General features: G+C 47.1%; 2 protein-coding genes across 2 annotated transcripts in view; both read right to left on the reverse strand.

Annotated features, from left to right (window-relative positions):
- The window catches only part of dnah2 (dynein, axonemal, heavy chain 2), a gene marked incomplete at both ends in the record, with an annotated part of 183,797 nt that extends 175,915 nt beyond the window's left edge, over nt 1-7,882 (reverse strand). The window contains 7 exons of the mRNA XM_080547388.1: nt 2,194-2,385; nt 3,032-3,270; nt 3,683-3,793; nt 5,765-5,993; nt 6,334-6,504; nt 7,112-7,185; nt 7,738-7,882. Coding sequence (XP_080403514.1) covers nt 2,194-2,385; nt 3,032-3,270; nt 3,683-3,793; nt 5,765-5,993; nt 6,334-6,504; nt 7,112-7,185; nt 7,738-7,882 — 1,161 coding nt within the window. The remainder of the gene's footprint in view (nt 1-2,193; nt 2,386-3,031; nt 3,271-3,682; nt 3,794-5,764; nt 5,994-6,333; nt 6,505-7,111; nt 7,186-7,737) is intronic.
- An 8,106-nt stretch (nt 7,883-15,988) lies between these two features.
- Nucleotides 15,989-18,002, reverse strand: part of serpinh2 (serine (or cysteine) peptidase inhibitor, clade H, member 2) — a gene marked incomplete at both ends in the record, with an annotated part of 75,449 nt that continues 73,435 nt past the window's right edge. The window contains 1 exon segment of the mRNA XM_080547389.1: nt 15,989-16,294. Coding sequence (XP_080403515.1) covers nt 15,989-16,294 — 306 coding nt within the window.

The raw sequence follows: 18,002 nt of genomic DNA on the forward strand, positions 1-18,002 counted from the left end.
TGCTAAGCTCTTGTATAATCAGCCAGCTCCTCGAAACCCCTTCGTAAGAGACAGACTGAGGCACGTCTCCACTTAGGAGGAAAATCCACTGGACTTTTCTCTTTTCCAAAATGCAGCTCTGTGAAACACCAGATGGTGTTGAATAACAGGGACGGGGGAGACGGAGGGTGTTGGACAGCTTGTAGCAGTGTAGCTTCATGTACCAAATAACAATGCAAATAACAACAGCAGCCCTAAGAACACCAGGATCATTACTACAGATGATGACTGCGGCCAGTATTACAGGGGTTTATTATTTGCTGGGTTTGTTGCCGTGGCGATAGCCGGAACAGTGCAGCGGAGTCAGACGTCCATACCCTCCAGTGCTCTGTGATTGGAAAATGATATTAAACCAGACACTGTGTTTTCCAGCTCCTCGGAAAAAACAAAAACAAAGCCGCAACAAATGAAGAAATGGTAAAAGCCCAGCGGGGGAGGCAAGGAAGAGAGGCGAGGCAGGGACACACGCACGCAAGTACACACACGACACACACACAGCACACGCACACACACACACACGGCGCACGTGCACACACACATCGACCGTGACTCAAACGGACTCTGATTAGAAATTATTAGCCAAAGAATCACACAGAAGGGAAACCGCATCAGAAGGGCCGGTTCTGCTCCGGCTCTCAGAGAAAGCCCGATCAAATCATTCTCTGCTGAAATAAACTAGAAGGTTGTTGTTTTTTTTGCTTGGTTTATGCCACTGGAGGGAGGAAGAAAGCCGCTCAACCATGAAAACAGTGAAATGTACTGAGAGTGGTGTACAGGAATAACTGAGGCCATCTGAGTTACATAAAACATACTGTAGTAGGGTTTCCATGTTCCTCCCCAGCCAATGACAACAGTAACCAGGGCAGAGGAGAGGGCCAGGTCTGTGAACCAGGTAGAGGGATCCAGGTCACTGGCCACAGATGATGCCTGCAGACTCCTGGCCTTCTCTGCACAAAGTGCCTTTATGCCGCACAGACGCACTGCAGCAGCTAAATGGTTGTAAAAAATTGGCTATTCGACCAAGGATTTTGGAGGAATAATAAATATGAAAATAAAAAGGAGCTCCCAGCTCACAAAAGACCTATCATGAATTCACTCGAAGCCAGTGGAAAAAATGGGGAAAAGGTGTATGGAAACAGTGTCCTGGGCAGGCACACCTGAGATGCTCCCAGCAAAGCAAAGCGCAGAGTCAGTGTGTGATCTGATCACTGTCATTGCGCTTGAATGCCCGCGTGAAATATCAACAAACAAGGAAAACATTGTACTTCGTCGATTTTCAGAAATGATCAAACAAGAGGGGTCCGCTAGGACTTCGTGAGGCGGCTAGTTGTATCTGCTGGAAGCGTGAGAAAGGGGTTGGGTTGTGTAAGCCGAGAGCCAGGCAGGGCCATCCTATAGCAGATGTGCCGGGGCGGGGGGTAAAGCGTAAAGCCCAGGGCCTGTGGCTGAGGAGGTGCCTGAGAGGCTGCTCCGCTGTGCCCTTTGAGCAGGTTAAAGGTGAGTCTTTGGACCCAGTGTGGAGCTGAGGATGAAGAGAACCTCTTTGAAACCACCGTAGCCTCCCGGCTTTTGAGTATTGCCCACGCAGACCCTCAGGAAACAATTAGACCAAATGTTTTGTGCGAGTCAGTCCGCCTTGATGTACTATCAAAGGGTAGAGAGACTGAAAAAGGAGGAGGGGGAAAAATGAACGAAAGAAAAGAACGAAAGCTACAGCAGGGCAGCAAACGATTCCAGTGTTGGAGGGTCAGAGCGTAATTATGAGAGGTTAAACGCTTTTCCCTTCGCTCTCAAGGAGCTGGAGATTGAAATGAAAACTGCGGGATAATAAAACAGTGTGGCCACTCCAGTACATGGAAGCAGGCTGTTGTGGCTCTGATCTGAACAAAACTGGGTGCTGATGAGGCTTTATCAGTAGAACAGAGGAGACAGAGCGGGCCAATTGGAGTGCAGAGCAGCTGCAGAAAGGACCTCAGGTCAGCGATAGGTCGTCTCTACTGTACAGGTCTGTATGTTTAGCAAGAGGGGAAACAGGATGGGTTAAAAAGAGAGGAGGGGGGGGGCAGCACAACGTAATCGGTTCGATCTGGGTTATCGTGGGCACGGATTGGGCAGGGGGGGGCAGGGAGGCAGGGAGGGGGGCGCCCACCGTACCTTGCGGAAGAGGGCGGTGAGCCTCTCGCGGGTGTTGTAGTAGACCGAGTTGACCCAGATGATGCGGATGAGGTTGAGGATGTGAGCCAGCTTGGGGGCCACCTCCCTGGGCTTGAGCTGGGCCATCTCCTCACAGGGCTCCTTCAGCAGGGACAGGAAGGTCAGGTTGGACTGGGCTTGGAGGGAGCCGTCCTGCAACACAGTCAAGCACTCGCAGGGTAAGTTAGCTTATTCCCCCCAGATATAACAATGCAGAATCCTACTGTAGTATGTATAAACAGTCAAACAATAATAGGCTAGGTCTCAAAAGATGTACTCCAATAGTTTCCCCATAAAGTGCACACTACTTTGGCTCTGAAAGAAACATATGGGGAATATGGAGTGTCGTTTGAGATGGAACCAGGCAGTGTCATCACTCATTGACAGCCTAAACTCCACATCCCAAGCCGGTGCCGTTGGATACGGCTCACGTTACAATTCTAAATGAATTGCCTCGCCAACTCATCGTCGTAAAGCGGAGAGAGTAGTGAATACGGCCTCAGTTCTCTGGCAGGCTCTGTACTGTAGCTCTCGGTCTGGCCATAAATCATCATTCTACACTACAGTACTGCACTTCTCCCCTCCCCTCCCCTCTAATGTACTGTGTGCCCCCCCCCCCCCCCCCCCAGTGTTGAGCCCACGCCTAAACCGTTAAGGCCTGACTAGGTTTCAGTGGAACATGTTGCTTATGGCAGCCCGAGATTGCATACTTTCTTTCTTTTTTGGGGGGGGGGGCCTCTGTGCCCCCTCCTAAGAAACAACTCGGAGTCGTTGGAGAACGACTCATGTAATGCTGCACCTGGATCTGCTTGGCCAGCTTGCAGAAGGGCGGGACGTAGGAGGACTTGGAGAGCAGCAGCGTGGCCTGGATGTGTCTGACGCCGGGCTTCTGCAGCTGCTGGCTGATGCCGGACAGGTCGGTGCAGCGGCTCCTCCAGAAGGCGATCTCCTCCAGGGGGCCCGAGCTGTCCCCCGTCTCCACGGTCTCCTGGGCGTTCAGCACCTCCTTGATCTGACGCGTCCAGTGGATCATCACCACTGGAGAGGGGGAGGGAGAGAGGGAAAGGAAGAAGGAGGGGGGGGTTGTTCGGAGTGGGTATAGTACAGATTTGGGGTGAGTCCTCCGGGGTAGCTTGGCACGTTAATGACTTGATGAACACTGGAGGTTATGTGAGTGTGATGTGAACAGAAATGTACTGTACACCAACAACAGATGCATTAACCGTGACCTTCACACATTGACACATCTCCCGACACATAACCGTTATGTACACACACACACATGCGCACGCACACACACACACACCCACACACACACACACACACACACACACTCACACACACACTCTCACACACACACTCTCACACACACACTCTCACTCTCACACACACACACACACACACACACACACAGACACACACACAGACACACACACCCCTCAGGCCTTACTCTCCAGTCTGTGCACCAGCTCCTTGTCCTTGCTGGCCACCTCAGGGCTGTGCTGCAGGGCTTCCATGGGGATGTACAGCACTGTGTTCCCCACCAGCTTGAACCTGGTATCTGCAGCAACACCGCAATACATGATTACATTAAACACTCCGTAATCACATTATGTGCCTCATTGGATTATATGGCATGGGCCTGTGCAGAAATTCATCGGTTGTTTATTTTCAAGATATAAAGCAAAAAAAAAAAAGTCATCTTGAGTTTCCAGAGAATTGCTGACATGTTGTTGCGCCTGTAAAGTACAAGCATGAGGAGGAATCAGACAAGTAACATATATTGTTCATCGTCCAGATCAAATAACATCGACAATAATACGCACCCAGGGAAAATAAGTGCTTGGTACTTCTCCGGTAGCCCACTAAATGCACTGAAAAACACTTCTCATCACCTCTGAATACCGCTGTAAAGCTCAAATATTTCCCACCACTTGAGCGAGAGAGTGTGGAATGAAAAGGTGAACACAAAAGATAATATAGAGACCTGAAAGAAAGCTTGGAATGAAAGAACTGGTAGAGGAGTGGAGGAGTGTGGGCGACGGGGGGAGACGGACACAAACAGAGTGCATGGCCTGATGAGGTATGAGAAGATGAAAGGGAACGAGGCCAGAATATCAGTGAGTCCCTGCTCTCGGACTGGGAGGATCGTTATGAGCAACAAAATAAGAGGAAAGAAAAGAGAGCATGACTGGAAGGAGAACAGAGAGACACTCTGGCAGCACTGAAGCCTTCCACTGGCCTGTCTAAAGAGACAGGAAAGAACAGCAGACAGCCGAGAGAGAGAGAGAAAGAGAGAGAGAGAGAGAAATAATGAGACAAAACAGCTAAAGTGCATAGAGAGAAAGAACAGTTGTGTGTGTGTGTGTGTGTGTGTGTGTGTGTGTGTGTGTGTGTGTGTGTGTGTGTGTGTGTGAAACTTCTGTATATGAGGAGTGAGTGTCTTATGTGTATGGATGAGTTTTCTTGCCTGTGTGTATTTGTATCCTGGATCTATCTGACCTTTTCCAGATTTAAATGGATGAAGACCCAGAGAATGAGGTAAAGTTTGTCCTTCAGCCAAATTAGACCGCTCCATATTGTTGTAGGCTGCGCATGGGTGAAATCTGTATATAGAACTTGGGGCTATATTACCTGTGCTCTCTCTTTACTTACATTTATGCTGCCAAAGCAACATTTGGATTCACAGTGGACTCATCATGACTTCATTGTTATTGCCTTAGTAAGTTTAGAACAAAGTTTCAATAACTTGCATCAGAATGTTTACTTTGAAGGCTTGATTTGCCTTCCTTCAAGTTTTGTATCCTTGAAATGTGTTCCTTAATTGCAAGGCAGCACACTGACAGAATATGATCTGCAAATTGAGTTTTTGGGGGGTGGAAAGTGCTTTCAGAATTACCCGATCCTCCCCTGATTACCCCACAATGCACAGGTAGAGAGAGGTTCTGATTGTAGTTTCTGTTGACTCGCTGACAGGAGAGCAAGGAGGGGCATCTCTGCGCTGATTGGGATAATTAGCATTATAATTGAACCATCACAGCGCACCACTGCACTGTGTGATTATGTCTGTGTGTATCACCATTGAGGTAACTGGGTTTACCTATTGCTTGGAGAAGCACAAATACAAAACGTCCCCGTGGAAGCAACATAAAAGAACAATTCCACATTCCAAAAAGCCCTCACCGTGGCGCATGAAACAGATCAATGGTTCGCTGTCAAAGCTTCATTTTGTCAAAAGCACTCCTCTGTATCCTTCATTGTTATGAGTTATTTGGGGAGGAAAAGCGTTTTCAGAGGCTGCCAGCTTAGTGTAATTGATCAAAGGAGCCGTACAAAAAAGACTACGGCTAATAAACAGGGCCTCATAATAGTATAGAGAGAAAGGTAACCTAATCCGAACCTAATTACAGGAGAAACCCCAAAACTGACCTAAGATCAGTGCATAATACAGCAAGGGGCAACTTCTATCTACTCCCAGGGCCCAAAACTGAGCATTGGGATGTTATGCGAGTGACCGTCGGGCCAGACCCACCTGTGAGTTTGGTGAGGAAGTGGTGCATGTGTGCTGAGTAGTTGTTCTTGATGCTCTCTGGCCAGGCGGTGCTGAGAGTGACCTGAGGGGCGTGGACCCCGTTCATCAGCCTCAGCAGGCTCTCGGTGGCGTTGCCCCTCACCGTGCCAAACTGCACCGAGCACTCAAACGTCTCCTTCGTGATCACTGACTCACACGCACGGATGAAGAAGGCCAGCTGTTCTACCACCTGTCCAGAGGAAGAGGGAGGGGTGGAGAGAGGAAGAGAGAGAGAGAGAGAAAGAGAGAGAGAGGGAGAGAGAGAGAGAGAGAGAGGGTTATTAAATTCTGCATTCTCTGATTCTCTTTTGTGTGCCATTGAAAGGAGAGGAAACTACTGTAGCACTGAAATTGTAGACATTTGTATTAATTCCTGTGGGTCTCTTTATTTACTTGGTATTCAGGGACATTGTTATCACAATCTACAAAGCTCTTCATCATTTGTAATATTCCACAGTGTGCTGCTGTGCGTGCTTTGGACGAAGCAGCTCCCATCTCTACCTCACCGTGTTGAACAGCTGGGACTGTACCTGAGAGGGCATGGCATACTCCACCCGCAGGCCTGCGTAGGGGTCTACATACACCACCAGGGTCTTGATGGAGCTGTCCAGGATGAACGTATCCAGAGCCTTCTCATTCTCCTCCGTCCAAGAGGATTCAGACATCCCAGTCAGAGCCACACGCTTGATGAACTGCACCCTCTGGATGGAGGGGGAGTGAGGGAGGGATGAGGGAAGCGGGGGGTTAGTGTTAATGTCACTGAGCAGCAATATGTTCCACACCTGCAGTTCTAGACTGACAGAGCTAACCCAAATCCCATCATTACCCAAATATGGAATATTACTATGCAAATATGAGGTGCTGTGCTGTGCTGTCTTGTAGAATATGTTTCACAGGCAGGCTGAGCGGATGGGAGCCTGATCATGAACACACACCACCCCCTGCACAGTGCAATGCAGCAGCTGCCATTTTCTGGGGGGGGGGGGGGGGGGTATGGGTGGTATGGGTCGCTGGATATAAATGTCATGGCTGTGTTCCCGCCTTGGAGTGATGACCAGCCAGGTTCTGTTCTATATTTATAGAATCAAGCACAGGCCATATTTTGTATTCAAAAACCTCTGTAAATTCTCTGTAGTTTGGAGAAGGAAAACTGCTTTGGACATTGTGTATGGGTCCATACATTATGCAGTGGGGATGTAACTTGACCCCCCATCTGTAAACCAGTTGGTGGTGCAGGACACTTTTTTTTTAATGTATTTTGCTTTTTTCATTATTTACTGCTGACAAGAAATCCACTGATGTCTTTACCAGGCTGATGGTGTTTGAATCCACCTCTTCAACAGCCACTGAAGTTTCATCAATGTTTTCTTCCTGAGTCACCTCTGTCAGAGACACACACACAGACGCACACGCACACGCACACGCACACACACACACACGCACACACACACACACACACACAAAACATTTCAATGAGCATAAGTAACTGCAGCGACAAGCTCAAATTTATATAATTACATTTTATTCGCTCCATTGTGAAAATAATCTCCGCTATTCTCTTTTCTGTCATTTTGGGCATTCTGCCGCACTTATGAGTTTGGTTCTAGGCTAAGGCTGATATGATCTAATTGTGCTGAGCACTATGTTATGAAGGATAAGAAACTTGAGTCCCAGAGAGCCTGCATGTGTCTTCTCTTTATCACCCCTAATAATTTGACATTTTGGATACAAGTACTATATATAGCAGAAAACGACATCTATGCCTTGTCATTTTAAAAACCTTCTCCAAACCCTTATAAGTATAAACAGCTATAGAATAACTGACCAATTAAGGTATGAAAAGACAAGCTCAAACACTAGCTTCTCTAGCCCATCTCTTGAGTGATGTCACTATGATGGTAAGATTGACCGATGTTAACAACTTGAAGCTTTACCTCCAGGCAGTGTCTCCTGCTCGTCAACAAGAGCCGCATCAGGAGCTGGTGTGCCGCTGACGCGTTTGCCCTTGCGGCTCTTGCTCGAGCTGGAGCGTTTAGACTTGCTGGAGGACGAGCGTTTGGGTGTCTCTCGGTCGGCCATAGCAAGGGCATCCGTTGTTGAAGTGTCTTGTCAACTAGAGAGGATCGAAAAAGTGAATGTTGTAAAACAGATTGTACTGCACCAGATATAGGCGCAGTGGACAGACCAGAAGAGTGTGACTCTCACTCACGACTCAGCTGTCTCACAGTTTAGATTCCTAATCAGGAATAAGAAAGCAGGGTGATTATCTTAACCAAAATGCTTTTACAACAGATGATCTCATTTAATGCAATTTAAAGCCCCATTAAAGGTTCTAGCTTCAATCATAAACCAAGACCTTTTTACCCAACTTCCAAGAATAAATGCTGCAGACTTTGAGAGAGAAAGTCCTGCAGGCTGGTGGAAATATCTGGACAAAACAAGTAATAAAATGAAAAAGTCAACAGCTTCATGAACTAAATCTATCATGGGCTGCTATTGCCTCTCTGCTCTGGCCATCCCACATGTCACTGGCCCGCAGCGCCCCTGTCTTTATTGAAACTTTGACTCTTTGTTCCCAAGTTGTCCGTTTCTAAGGACTGTGTGTAATAAAACCAGGAGACTGATTATTGGAGAAAGGAGGGAAACTAAAAAGGACAAAAAAAAACTGGGGAAAATGCTACTGGGAAAAACCTTTGAAACTATACACACACTTTAACTAAATCTCAGATATTTGTGGCAGCAGGTACAGTAAGTTGACAGTGATCTATAACATTAATATGAGCTAGAGAAACTGTCTGCTTCAGGCATATTAACTGTTTGAAAGACACTGTGCCCCAAAAATGTAGGACAGAAAACATGCACAGAATGCCTGAATTATTACAGGCAGTGTTGGGGAATAGTTCCACTATAGTTCAACTATCAGTTTAACTGCATTTTGGTGGTAGTTAAACTAAATTCAAGTCCTGGTAGTGTTTCCAGTAGTTAACTACTTTTTTTGCCATGTAGCTGTGAAGTAAGATACTCAATAATTTTTCCAATCGAAAAAAAACACTAAAAAACATTGAATTGTAACTAATATTCCAGCCCTTGAACACCCTCACTGCCTCTGCTCTGCTCTGCCTCGCTTCCTCTGCTCTCCCTCACTGCCTCTGCTCTGCTCTGCCTCACTTCCTCTGCTCTGCCTCACTTCCTCTGCTCTGCTCTCCCTCACTTCCTCTGCTCTGCCTCACTGCCTCTGCTCTGCCTCACTGCCTCTGCTCTGCTCTCCCTCACTTCCTCTGCTCTGCTCTGCCTCACTGCCTCTGCTCTGCCTCACTGCCTCTGCTCTCCCTCACTTCCTCTGCTCTGCTCTCCCTCACTGCCTCTGCTCTGCTCTGCCTCACTGCCTCTGCTCTGCTCTGCCTCACTTCCTCTGCTCTGCTCTCCCTCACTTCCTCTGCTCTGCTCTGCCTCTGCTCTGCTCTGCTCTGCCTCACTACCTCTGCTCTGCTCTCCCTCACTTCCTCTGCTCTGCTCTGCCTCACTACCTCTGCTCTGCTCTCCCTCACTGCCTCTGCTCTGCTCTCCCTCACTGCCTCTGCTCTGCTCTCCCTCACTTCCTCTGCTCTGCTCTGCCTCACTGCCTCTGCTCTGCTCTGCCTCACTACCTCTGCTCTGCCTCACTGCCTCTGCTCTGCCTCACTACCTCTGCTCTGCCTCACTGCCTCTGCTCTGCTCTCCCTCACTGCCTCTGCTCTGCCTCACTGCCTCTGCTCTGCTCTCCCTCACTTCCTCTGCTCTGCTCTGCCTCACTTCCTCTGCTCTGCTCTGCCTCACTTCCTCTGCTCTGCTCTGCCTCACTTCCTCTGCTCTGCTCTGCTCTGCCTCACTGCCTCTGCTCTGCTCTCCCTCACTGCCTCTGCTCTGCCTCACTTCCTCTGCTCTGCTCTGCCTCACTTCCTCTGCTCTGCCTCACTGCCTCTGCTCTGCTCTGCCTCACTTCCTCTGCTCTGCTCTGCTCTCCCTCACTGCCTCTGCTCTGCTCTGCCTCACTTCCTCTGCTCTGCTCTGCTCTGCCTCACTGCCTCTGCTCTGCTCTCCCTCACTGCCTCTGCTCTGCCTCACTTCCTCTGCTCTGCTCTGCCTCACTTCCTCTGCTCTGCTCTGCCTCACTGCCTCTGCTCTGCTCTGCCTCACTTCCTCTGCTCTACTCTGCTCTCCCTCACTGCCTCTGCTCTGCTCTGCCTCACTGCCTCTGCTCTGCCTCACTGCCTCTGCTCTGCCTCACTTCCTCTGCTCTGCCTCACTGCCTCTGCTCTGCCTCACTGCCTCTGCTCTGCTCTGCCTCACTTCCTCTGCTCTGCTCTGCCTCACTGCCTCTGCTCTGCCTCACTTCCTCTGCTCTGCTCTCCCTCACTTCCTCTGCTCTGCTCTCCCTCACTTCCTCTGCTCTGCCTCACTGCCTCTGCTCTGCTCTCCCTCACTTCCTCTGCTCTGCCTCACTTCCTCTGCCTCACTGCCTCTGCTCTGCTCTGCCTCACTTCCTCCCAGTGAGGTCAAGCCGTTTCAACCCTACTTTACTGTAACATGACCTGGTCGTCTTTCACTTTCAGATGAGGTCGTTTCAAAGTAGCTTTAGTTTGACAAACTATATTTCTCTCAAGGGTAGCTTTTATGTATGTACACTCCCTTTCCTTGTAAAGTAATTGGCAAACGAGTTAAATGCATTTTTAGAATAGCTTCCCCAACACTCATTACAGGATATAACTGGATGTGTCGATATTGAACGTGAGCAGCATAAACGCGATCATAACAAACACAATAGCAACTGTGTTTGGTTAGCTTTAGCTAGCTAGCTGACAAGACACCTTACCTTTCTCAGATAACAACGGTTTATCACAAGGTTATGATAAACAGAGCATTTATTCTGACGTTTACTCCAAAAACTCTATGAAATGCCATGATGAACATACTTCTGATGTCCGTTTGCTGGACAACTTTGTCAGTTTCTTCTCAGTGGTGGTCTCTCTGTCTGGTGGTGTGGCTTGTAGACGCGTCTCCATGGAAACGGCGCACGAGACAGGAGACTGGGACACACCGCGCAGGCGCAGCCTTACAACCATCACACGGCCTGCGATGAATGAATGAATGAATGAATGAATGATATTTATTGTCATTGTAACAGGTACAACGAAATGTAAATGCAAGCCCTAGGTGCTAAAAATCAAACACAGTCCTAAGATAATAAAAAAAACAAGAATGAGACATAAATAGACATAAATAGGGGGGATATAAATAGGCGGATAAGTGATCGGTAGGAATCTGAGAATGTATCTATTATGTAAACGTATATGCTTATATACAGTATAAGGCCTATTCACAGGGGGGTAAGAAGGGGCATTCGGGTTGATGGACAGGACAGCCGATTCTCTTCAAAACAATGTTTGTGTTAACTGCGCAAATGGCAAACAAGACGGATTGCCGGTTGATTATCTGTTCAATTGTTGCGCATTTACATATACAAAGACAGCACTATTGTAGATTTTAGTAGTGCATTTGCAGTTGTCTTAATGATTCGTGGCCATCATTACTTCTCACTACAACAGTATGCATGTGCACCGTGTTCGATAGATGCGTAATCGAACAGAACGCAGGTGCGTGTGACAGAACACACGTTCTGTTCACGTGCCATGTTTGAGCAAAAACAACCAACTGTCATTGAGAACTTAACCAGCACCGGCTAACACATGAATAATACCACGGTAAGTTAGCTAGGGTTCGTTTAATAAACCACCAGCCTTAGCTATCAGTGAATATGTACATGTTCTTGGAAAATGATAGATCATTCTGAAATGTATTACTCCCAAACAGCCTTCTGTAGGCCTATAATCCTGTCCATGCCAGGCCTGACTAGACTGTCTAAGGATGGCTGACATGTTGCATTATGAATGGGGAAACACTGGACATGTCGAATGTAGAGACTGTAGTTAGTTAGGAAACCTTTGTTCTGTGTTGAAAATGCATCCACTACACTTGTTGAATAAGGCATTGGTGGGTGGAGGAAGGACAGGTGGCAACTGAAATCCCTTTCAAATGTCAACATGCAATCCTCAAGGGATTAGGCAAGTTTTAAGAAACATGTATTTTCTATGTATAACATGTCCGTCTCTCATAATTCAACCATTTCCCATCTCAAGCTTTTAAGGAACATGGTGTAAATGGAAGACAACCTGTACGATTCCCATCAGCCTGTTGACCCTTGAGAATCAGAGCCACTTGCCTTCTCCTCTAAAGGGTAAGTACTGCATCTGTGAGAGCTCACCACTCAGAGTGCTCTCTTACACACTTTCCTTCTGCATCAAGATTCTGTAGGTCAATGGCTTAACCCTTATAAAAGGCAGGGCAGGGGAGTTCATGGCCGCAATTTTAGAATATTTTATTTAAAGGTAGACTGTGGGATATGACGTTAGAGCAAAGCAGGCAGGGCGGCAATGGCAGAGACTTTCAAAAACGGATTTGCCACCTCTGCCCATTGTGGCGAAATTCAGTTTAATGTTCCAACATCCTCCCTGATAATAATATAACCCCGCAAAATGGACTTGCAGTGTCGGACATTAGCTGTTGTGTTTCTGCAAGCATGCACAATTTGAAGAGGCAGCCATCAGAGACAGAAAGGTGCTAAACATCGAAAACCACTTCCCTAGAACAGCTCTGAGAGTAGCATGTTTATATGCAAGGGTAGGACACAATATTTCTCTTCGCTACCGATGAAACATAGTCATTACAACCATTAGGAAGCTTTTAGAAAGCTTGAATGTTACATACTGGACCTTTAAAAATCTAAATCCAAACCACCAACCAAGACATTTCAGGGAAGAAAACTAAAAGATTACATAGTAGAGTTGAATGAAATTGGCATGCACTCTGCCATCTTATTTGGGAGGATAGTGAGATGAGTGGATGCTTGTTCTTATCTTTGATGAAAGTGATTCTGTTCACAGCCGTGACATCATACACCATAGTCTTTAAAAACAAAGATTGAACTTTAACTCCACTTGAACTTTAACTTCATCTGTTAGATGGGGGACCTATGCTTTTGGCCTCAGGCCATCCGTATGGCAGGTCTCGTAGACGCGAGCCATGACAGCTGCTGGGCTGAGTGGAGCCTCTGGAGCTGGCTTTGCACACACTCACACACCAAAGATGGGAGAACAAATGGTGGAACACAGTGAAGATTAGGGCAGAATCGTTTCCCTGGGAGATGCATTAAAATCTTAAAGACACGTTTACCTACCGCACATACACTACACAGGATATAATGTGTTTTTAAACTGATCATCCCCACAAGTACCCCTGGCTCCCTCGGAGTGGGCGGATGGGTGCAGCTGCTGCTAGTGCTGTTGAGCTGAATAGAATGTGAAGGTGAGTCAGCAGGGTGCTGATGCTGGATTGAGCAGGACTGATGTGTTCACAGCCAACACCCCCAGGCCCATCAGCTCCTGTCAATGGAGTTAGTGTTTACTCTGCTGCGCGACCGCATACTTCCATTTTATCACCCTGATCTATACATCACCGCAGCAAGGCTTCACACACAGACTCACAACAACAACATACTGTAGTTCCTCATCAAATAAATAAATGATTGATCATTGCTTTACGCCTACCATGGTTGCTATATAGTATGCTATACTGTGTGCTTTTGGGCTTAGTAGCAGCTGTAATATTGCTTCAGATTTGGAAGAATGTTGTGCATTAGCAGGTTACAGCCTTGTCTCTGGGCAGCTAACAGGACACAGATGGAGGCTACAGTTCATGTAAACCTTTACCCACAATAATAATACCTCCTTCCTTTTTTCTTTTTGGTTACAAACATTGCAAGCCTCCAGAAGTAATAATACTGTATATGGTTGGGACTTGCAAAGCACTAAAGCATCCTTTGGAATCAGAAAGAAAAGTGAAACGTTTTAATAAAACATGCCTATGCAGAGACACTTCATCTTTTTTAAGATTAATGGAAAGGAGCCACTATTCATTCATTCATTTTATTTCTCAATAATTCATTTGTGGACAAGAAAAGGACATATTTCCTCTTAGTTGTTTAGTAGCCTTGGGGAAGTTTGTTGGGGAAGTTTGGGATGGGCTGCTGCAACCAAACAGAGCCCTTCAGTCTGCAATATTGTTGAGACTTAAAGCTCAATATCTGATGTGGGTTTTGGGTTCTAAATCTAGTTTCATACACCTTTGAGGCTCAACACCAGCTCATTTTTATTTTTTTGCTGGAAAGTATTAAAGTAGCTCTCTGGCTACATTGTATTACCGCTGTCAACTATAGGATAGTTGTTTCAGCTGTATAAGTGGTATAGTTTTGAAAAATGATGTCTCTATTAACACTGAATATAGGTAAAAATATATATAAGAGAAATACAACATGCAATTGACAATGAATAGCTTTATTGATATTAAAAATAACAATCTCTTGCTGGAGCAGTGATAAAACCAAATATCCAATGGAGTAATATCATACTATAAAAAACCTTCCCAGCCCCAATCTCGTACAGCACAGTTAATGTCATAACTCATAGTATATTCAGTCACACTTGTCACTCCACCATTGTAATACATTAAGAAGCAAGTTAGAATCAATAACTGTCAAACACTGATGATAGCCATAATAATAAAATCAAGCACATTAAAGTCAATGGATGCGATTCGTTACAACTTTTAACTGAGGCAACACAGAGGCCACGGTCTTCATTGATCCCTGATGGAATTAAAAGATTAAAAGGTTTCCGTCTCCTCTGTGCTGTTGACAGCGGTTCTGAGTCATTAACGCCATTAGCATTAAGCTGGCCCATCAATAACCACTCGGTTGAACGATCACTCTCCCGGAGATGCCCAGGGGACTACCAGTGCCCCTGCCAGCTTATCTGGCCAATGTGAGCCAACGGAGGCACCCTTCATATGCTCGCCGCCACGTCACTCCCTGCCTGGCTGCCTGTCTCCTGGAATCACTCATTGTCACAGCCGTTCAGTGCCAGCTATGCTTGTCAGCATGTTAGTGTTTATCAGTGCGCTCGTGTTTCACCAGTACCAGTCCTCAGAGGCCGAGTCCCTCTATGTGTGAGTGTGTGTGTGTGTGTGTGTGTGTGTGTGTGTGTGTGTGTGTGTGTGTGTGTGTGTGCTCACCAGCCTCTCTTAAGATAACATTTCAGTATTTCTGTCAAGTATGTTAATGGCTTGTGTTTTCATTCAAGTGTGCCATAAGTGTCGGTGCCTGAGAATGACAGTGAGTGGGATTGTCAGTGGGATTGTCAGTGTACTCACCACTTCATTGGGTACACCTTTTCAACTGCTCGTTAATGCAAATATCTAATCAGCCAATCACGTGGCAGCAACTAAAATGCATTTTAGGCATATAGACATGGTCACGATCTGTTGAAGTTCAAACCACCAACATGAAAGCATGGATCCATCCTGCCTTGTATCAACGGTTCAAACTGGTCGTGGTGGTGTAATGGTGTGGGGGATATTTTCTTGGCACACTTTGGGCCCCTTAGTACCAATTGAGCATCGTTTAAACGCCACAGCCTACCTGAGTATTGTTGCTGACCCTGTCAATCCCTTTATGACCAAAGTGTGCCCATCTTCTTACGGCTACTTCCAGCAGGATAACGCGCTATGTCACGAAGCTCACATCATCTCAAACTAGTTTCTTGAACATGACAATGAGTTCACTGTACTCAGATGGCCTCCACAGTCACCAGATCTCAATCTAACAGAGCACCTTTGGGATGTGGTGGAACGGGAGATTCACATCATGGATGTGCAGCCGACAAATCTGCAGCAACTGTGATGCTATAATGTTAATATGGATCAGAATCTCTTAGGAATGTTTCCAGCACCTTGTTGAATCTATGCCACGAAGAATTAAGGCAGTTCTGAAGGCAAAAGGGGGTCCAACCTGATACTAGCAAGGTGTACCTAATGAAGTGGCCGGTGAGTGTATGTGACAGCCTCAGTCTCTATGGGCCAGCCTACAAAACACAGCCTGCTAGTCCTCTGTGTGTGTGTGTGTGTGTGTGTGTGTGTGTGTGTGTGTGTGTGTGTGTGTGTGTGTGTGTGTGTGTGTGCGTGCGTGCGTGTGTGTGCGTGTGTGTGTGTGTGTGCATGCGTGCGTGCGTGCGTCCATGTGCGTGCGTGGTTCTACTAGAGCTCATCATGCAAGGTCTGTCCCTCAGCCTGGTCCAGGGCCCCCATCAATAGCAGAGCCCCTGTCGTGTTGTCCCTCACCAGGACTATGAAGGAATGGTCGGCATAGAACAGCTTGACCTTTTCCACCTTCTCGTCCCCCAGCTCTGCGGTGCCCTTCCCAGCCTCCGGGCCCAGCTGCAGGGACGCCCAGTGCAGGACAGCCCCTAGATGGAGCTTCCCCTTGCCTTTCCCAGAGGCCCCAGAGAAATCAGCTGTCTTCTGGTCCCACGCGTCTGTCAATCCCAGCGCCGCTAGCTGTTCCTGTCCCAAAAGTCAAAAGAGACACATTCAATTCTTTAGTGGATACAAACGCAATTCAGTTCCCCCAGTCTCCAGCTCTCCAAGACACGTCCTGCATCAAGAGACCCAAGCTGATCGATTATGCAAGCGAAAGGTCATGCAATGACATTCGGAAGTAGAATCTGCCGCCCTCTTATAAACTCCCAGAATGAACAATGCAAAACATACGCAAACCAAAACATGTCGATAACATTTAAAGTATTTTCCGTAGTTAATTCCCAAATTCAATCAGATGGTGACAGGTGCCCTTGTTGCGACGCGGTGGTACAAACTGGGCGACAGGAAGAGCTGAGGCGGCGGACAGCGAAGGAGCACATGAATAATTTAAGAATGATACCCTGTGACCTGGCCACCTCCTTTGTTTTCCCTCTGATATGAATTCCACAGAAAGACGCTGCCTGACAGGTAGTTTATACTCCCACGAAGAGAGGGCCACTCCACATGACAGGCTTCTCCAGAGGGAGAGGGGGGAGGCAGGGGGGGTGTCGGGGGGAGGCAGGGAGATGTTCGGGGAGGCAGAGGTGCAGGGCAAGGAGAAGTGAGTGAGTGATGATGCTGTTTTGATATATTCTTACTGGGTAGCCTTTGTTTCGAAAAAGGCCATTTCGGTTGATAATGCTTGAATCTTTGACTATTATAAAGTCTACTCAGAGTCTACAGTTAACTACAGAATACAAAGCACAATATTCTATATTTATGTGATATCTTTATATTTGTCTTTGTTTTTAACCATATGTGACAGCAGCTGGTGAAACCGGGAACAAGTCACCAACCGTGACTGTCCGTGACAACGGACCGTTCAGACTTTTATTCTGAAAAATGTAAATACCTTTCAGTGTTGTTGAAAATCAATGACACACTCTCTAGTCAAGCCAAAACAAAACATCGTAATGCAATGGATTCAGTGAGTAATCCCCACTACTACCTAGGCTTGACTAGCGAGCAACCAACATTTTGATTGATTGGCGACTTGTTCCCGGTTTCACCAGCTGCTGTCACATATTTACATGCCTCAATGTATACTAAAGGCTGTTCTACAGTACATCATATACAGTAGCTTAAATGGAAGGGGACCATGTCAGCATGTCACCTGGGTTAACATGTCCTGCACTTCCACTGTACTGTGTCCTCGTTCCTGCCTCTCCTCCCCTCCGCTCTCACACACACACACACACAAACCACCACCTCCCTCTCCTGTCAGGGTAGGCCTCACACACACACACACACACACACACACACACACACCACCGCCACCTCCCTCTCCTCCCCTCTACTGTCAGGGTAGGCCACACACACACACACACACACACACACACACACCACCTCCTGCTCTAATGCACTTCTATTGTCCTCATCCATTATTCCTCCCTTCTTCCACCCTCCTTCCGTCCTCCACCACTTCATCACTGCCTTTCTCTGCTGTGCTGCCACTTCTATGGCATCCTCATCCCTCATCTGCCCCTCTCGCCTCGATTTTATCCTCCTCTGTCTATCTCCCTCCATTTCTCACTCAGTCTTTTTTCCTACGCAGCTCATCCTTCTCTTTTTGGACTTGGGCTCCCTTGTATACAACATTCTCGCTCCCTCTCTATCTCCATCAGCAATCATTTCATGGTTTTCGGTCCTTATCTTCCGGCAAACAGAAATAGACTTGAAACCAGTGAATTCC

Source organism: Nansenia antarctica (assembly GCF_963989245.1).
Source record: "Nansenia antarctica genome assembly, chromosome: 17".
NCBI classification, from domain to species: domain Eukaryota; kingdom Metazoa; phylum Chordata; class Actinopteri; order Argentiniformes; family Microstomatidae; genus Nansenia; species Nansenia antarctica.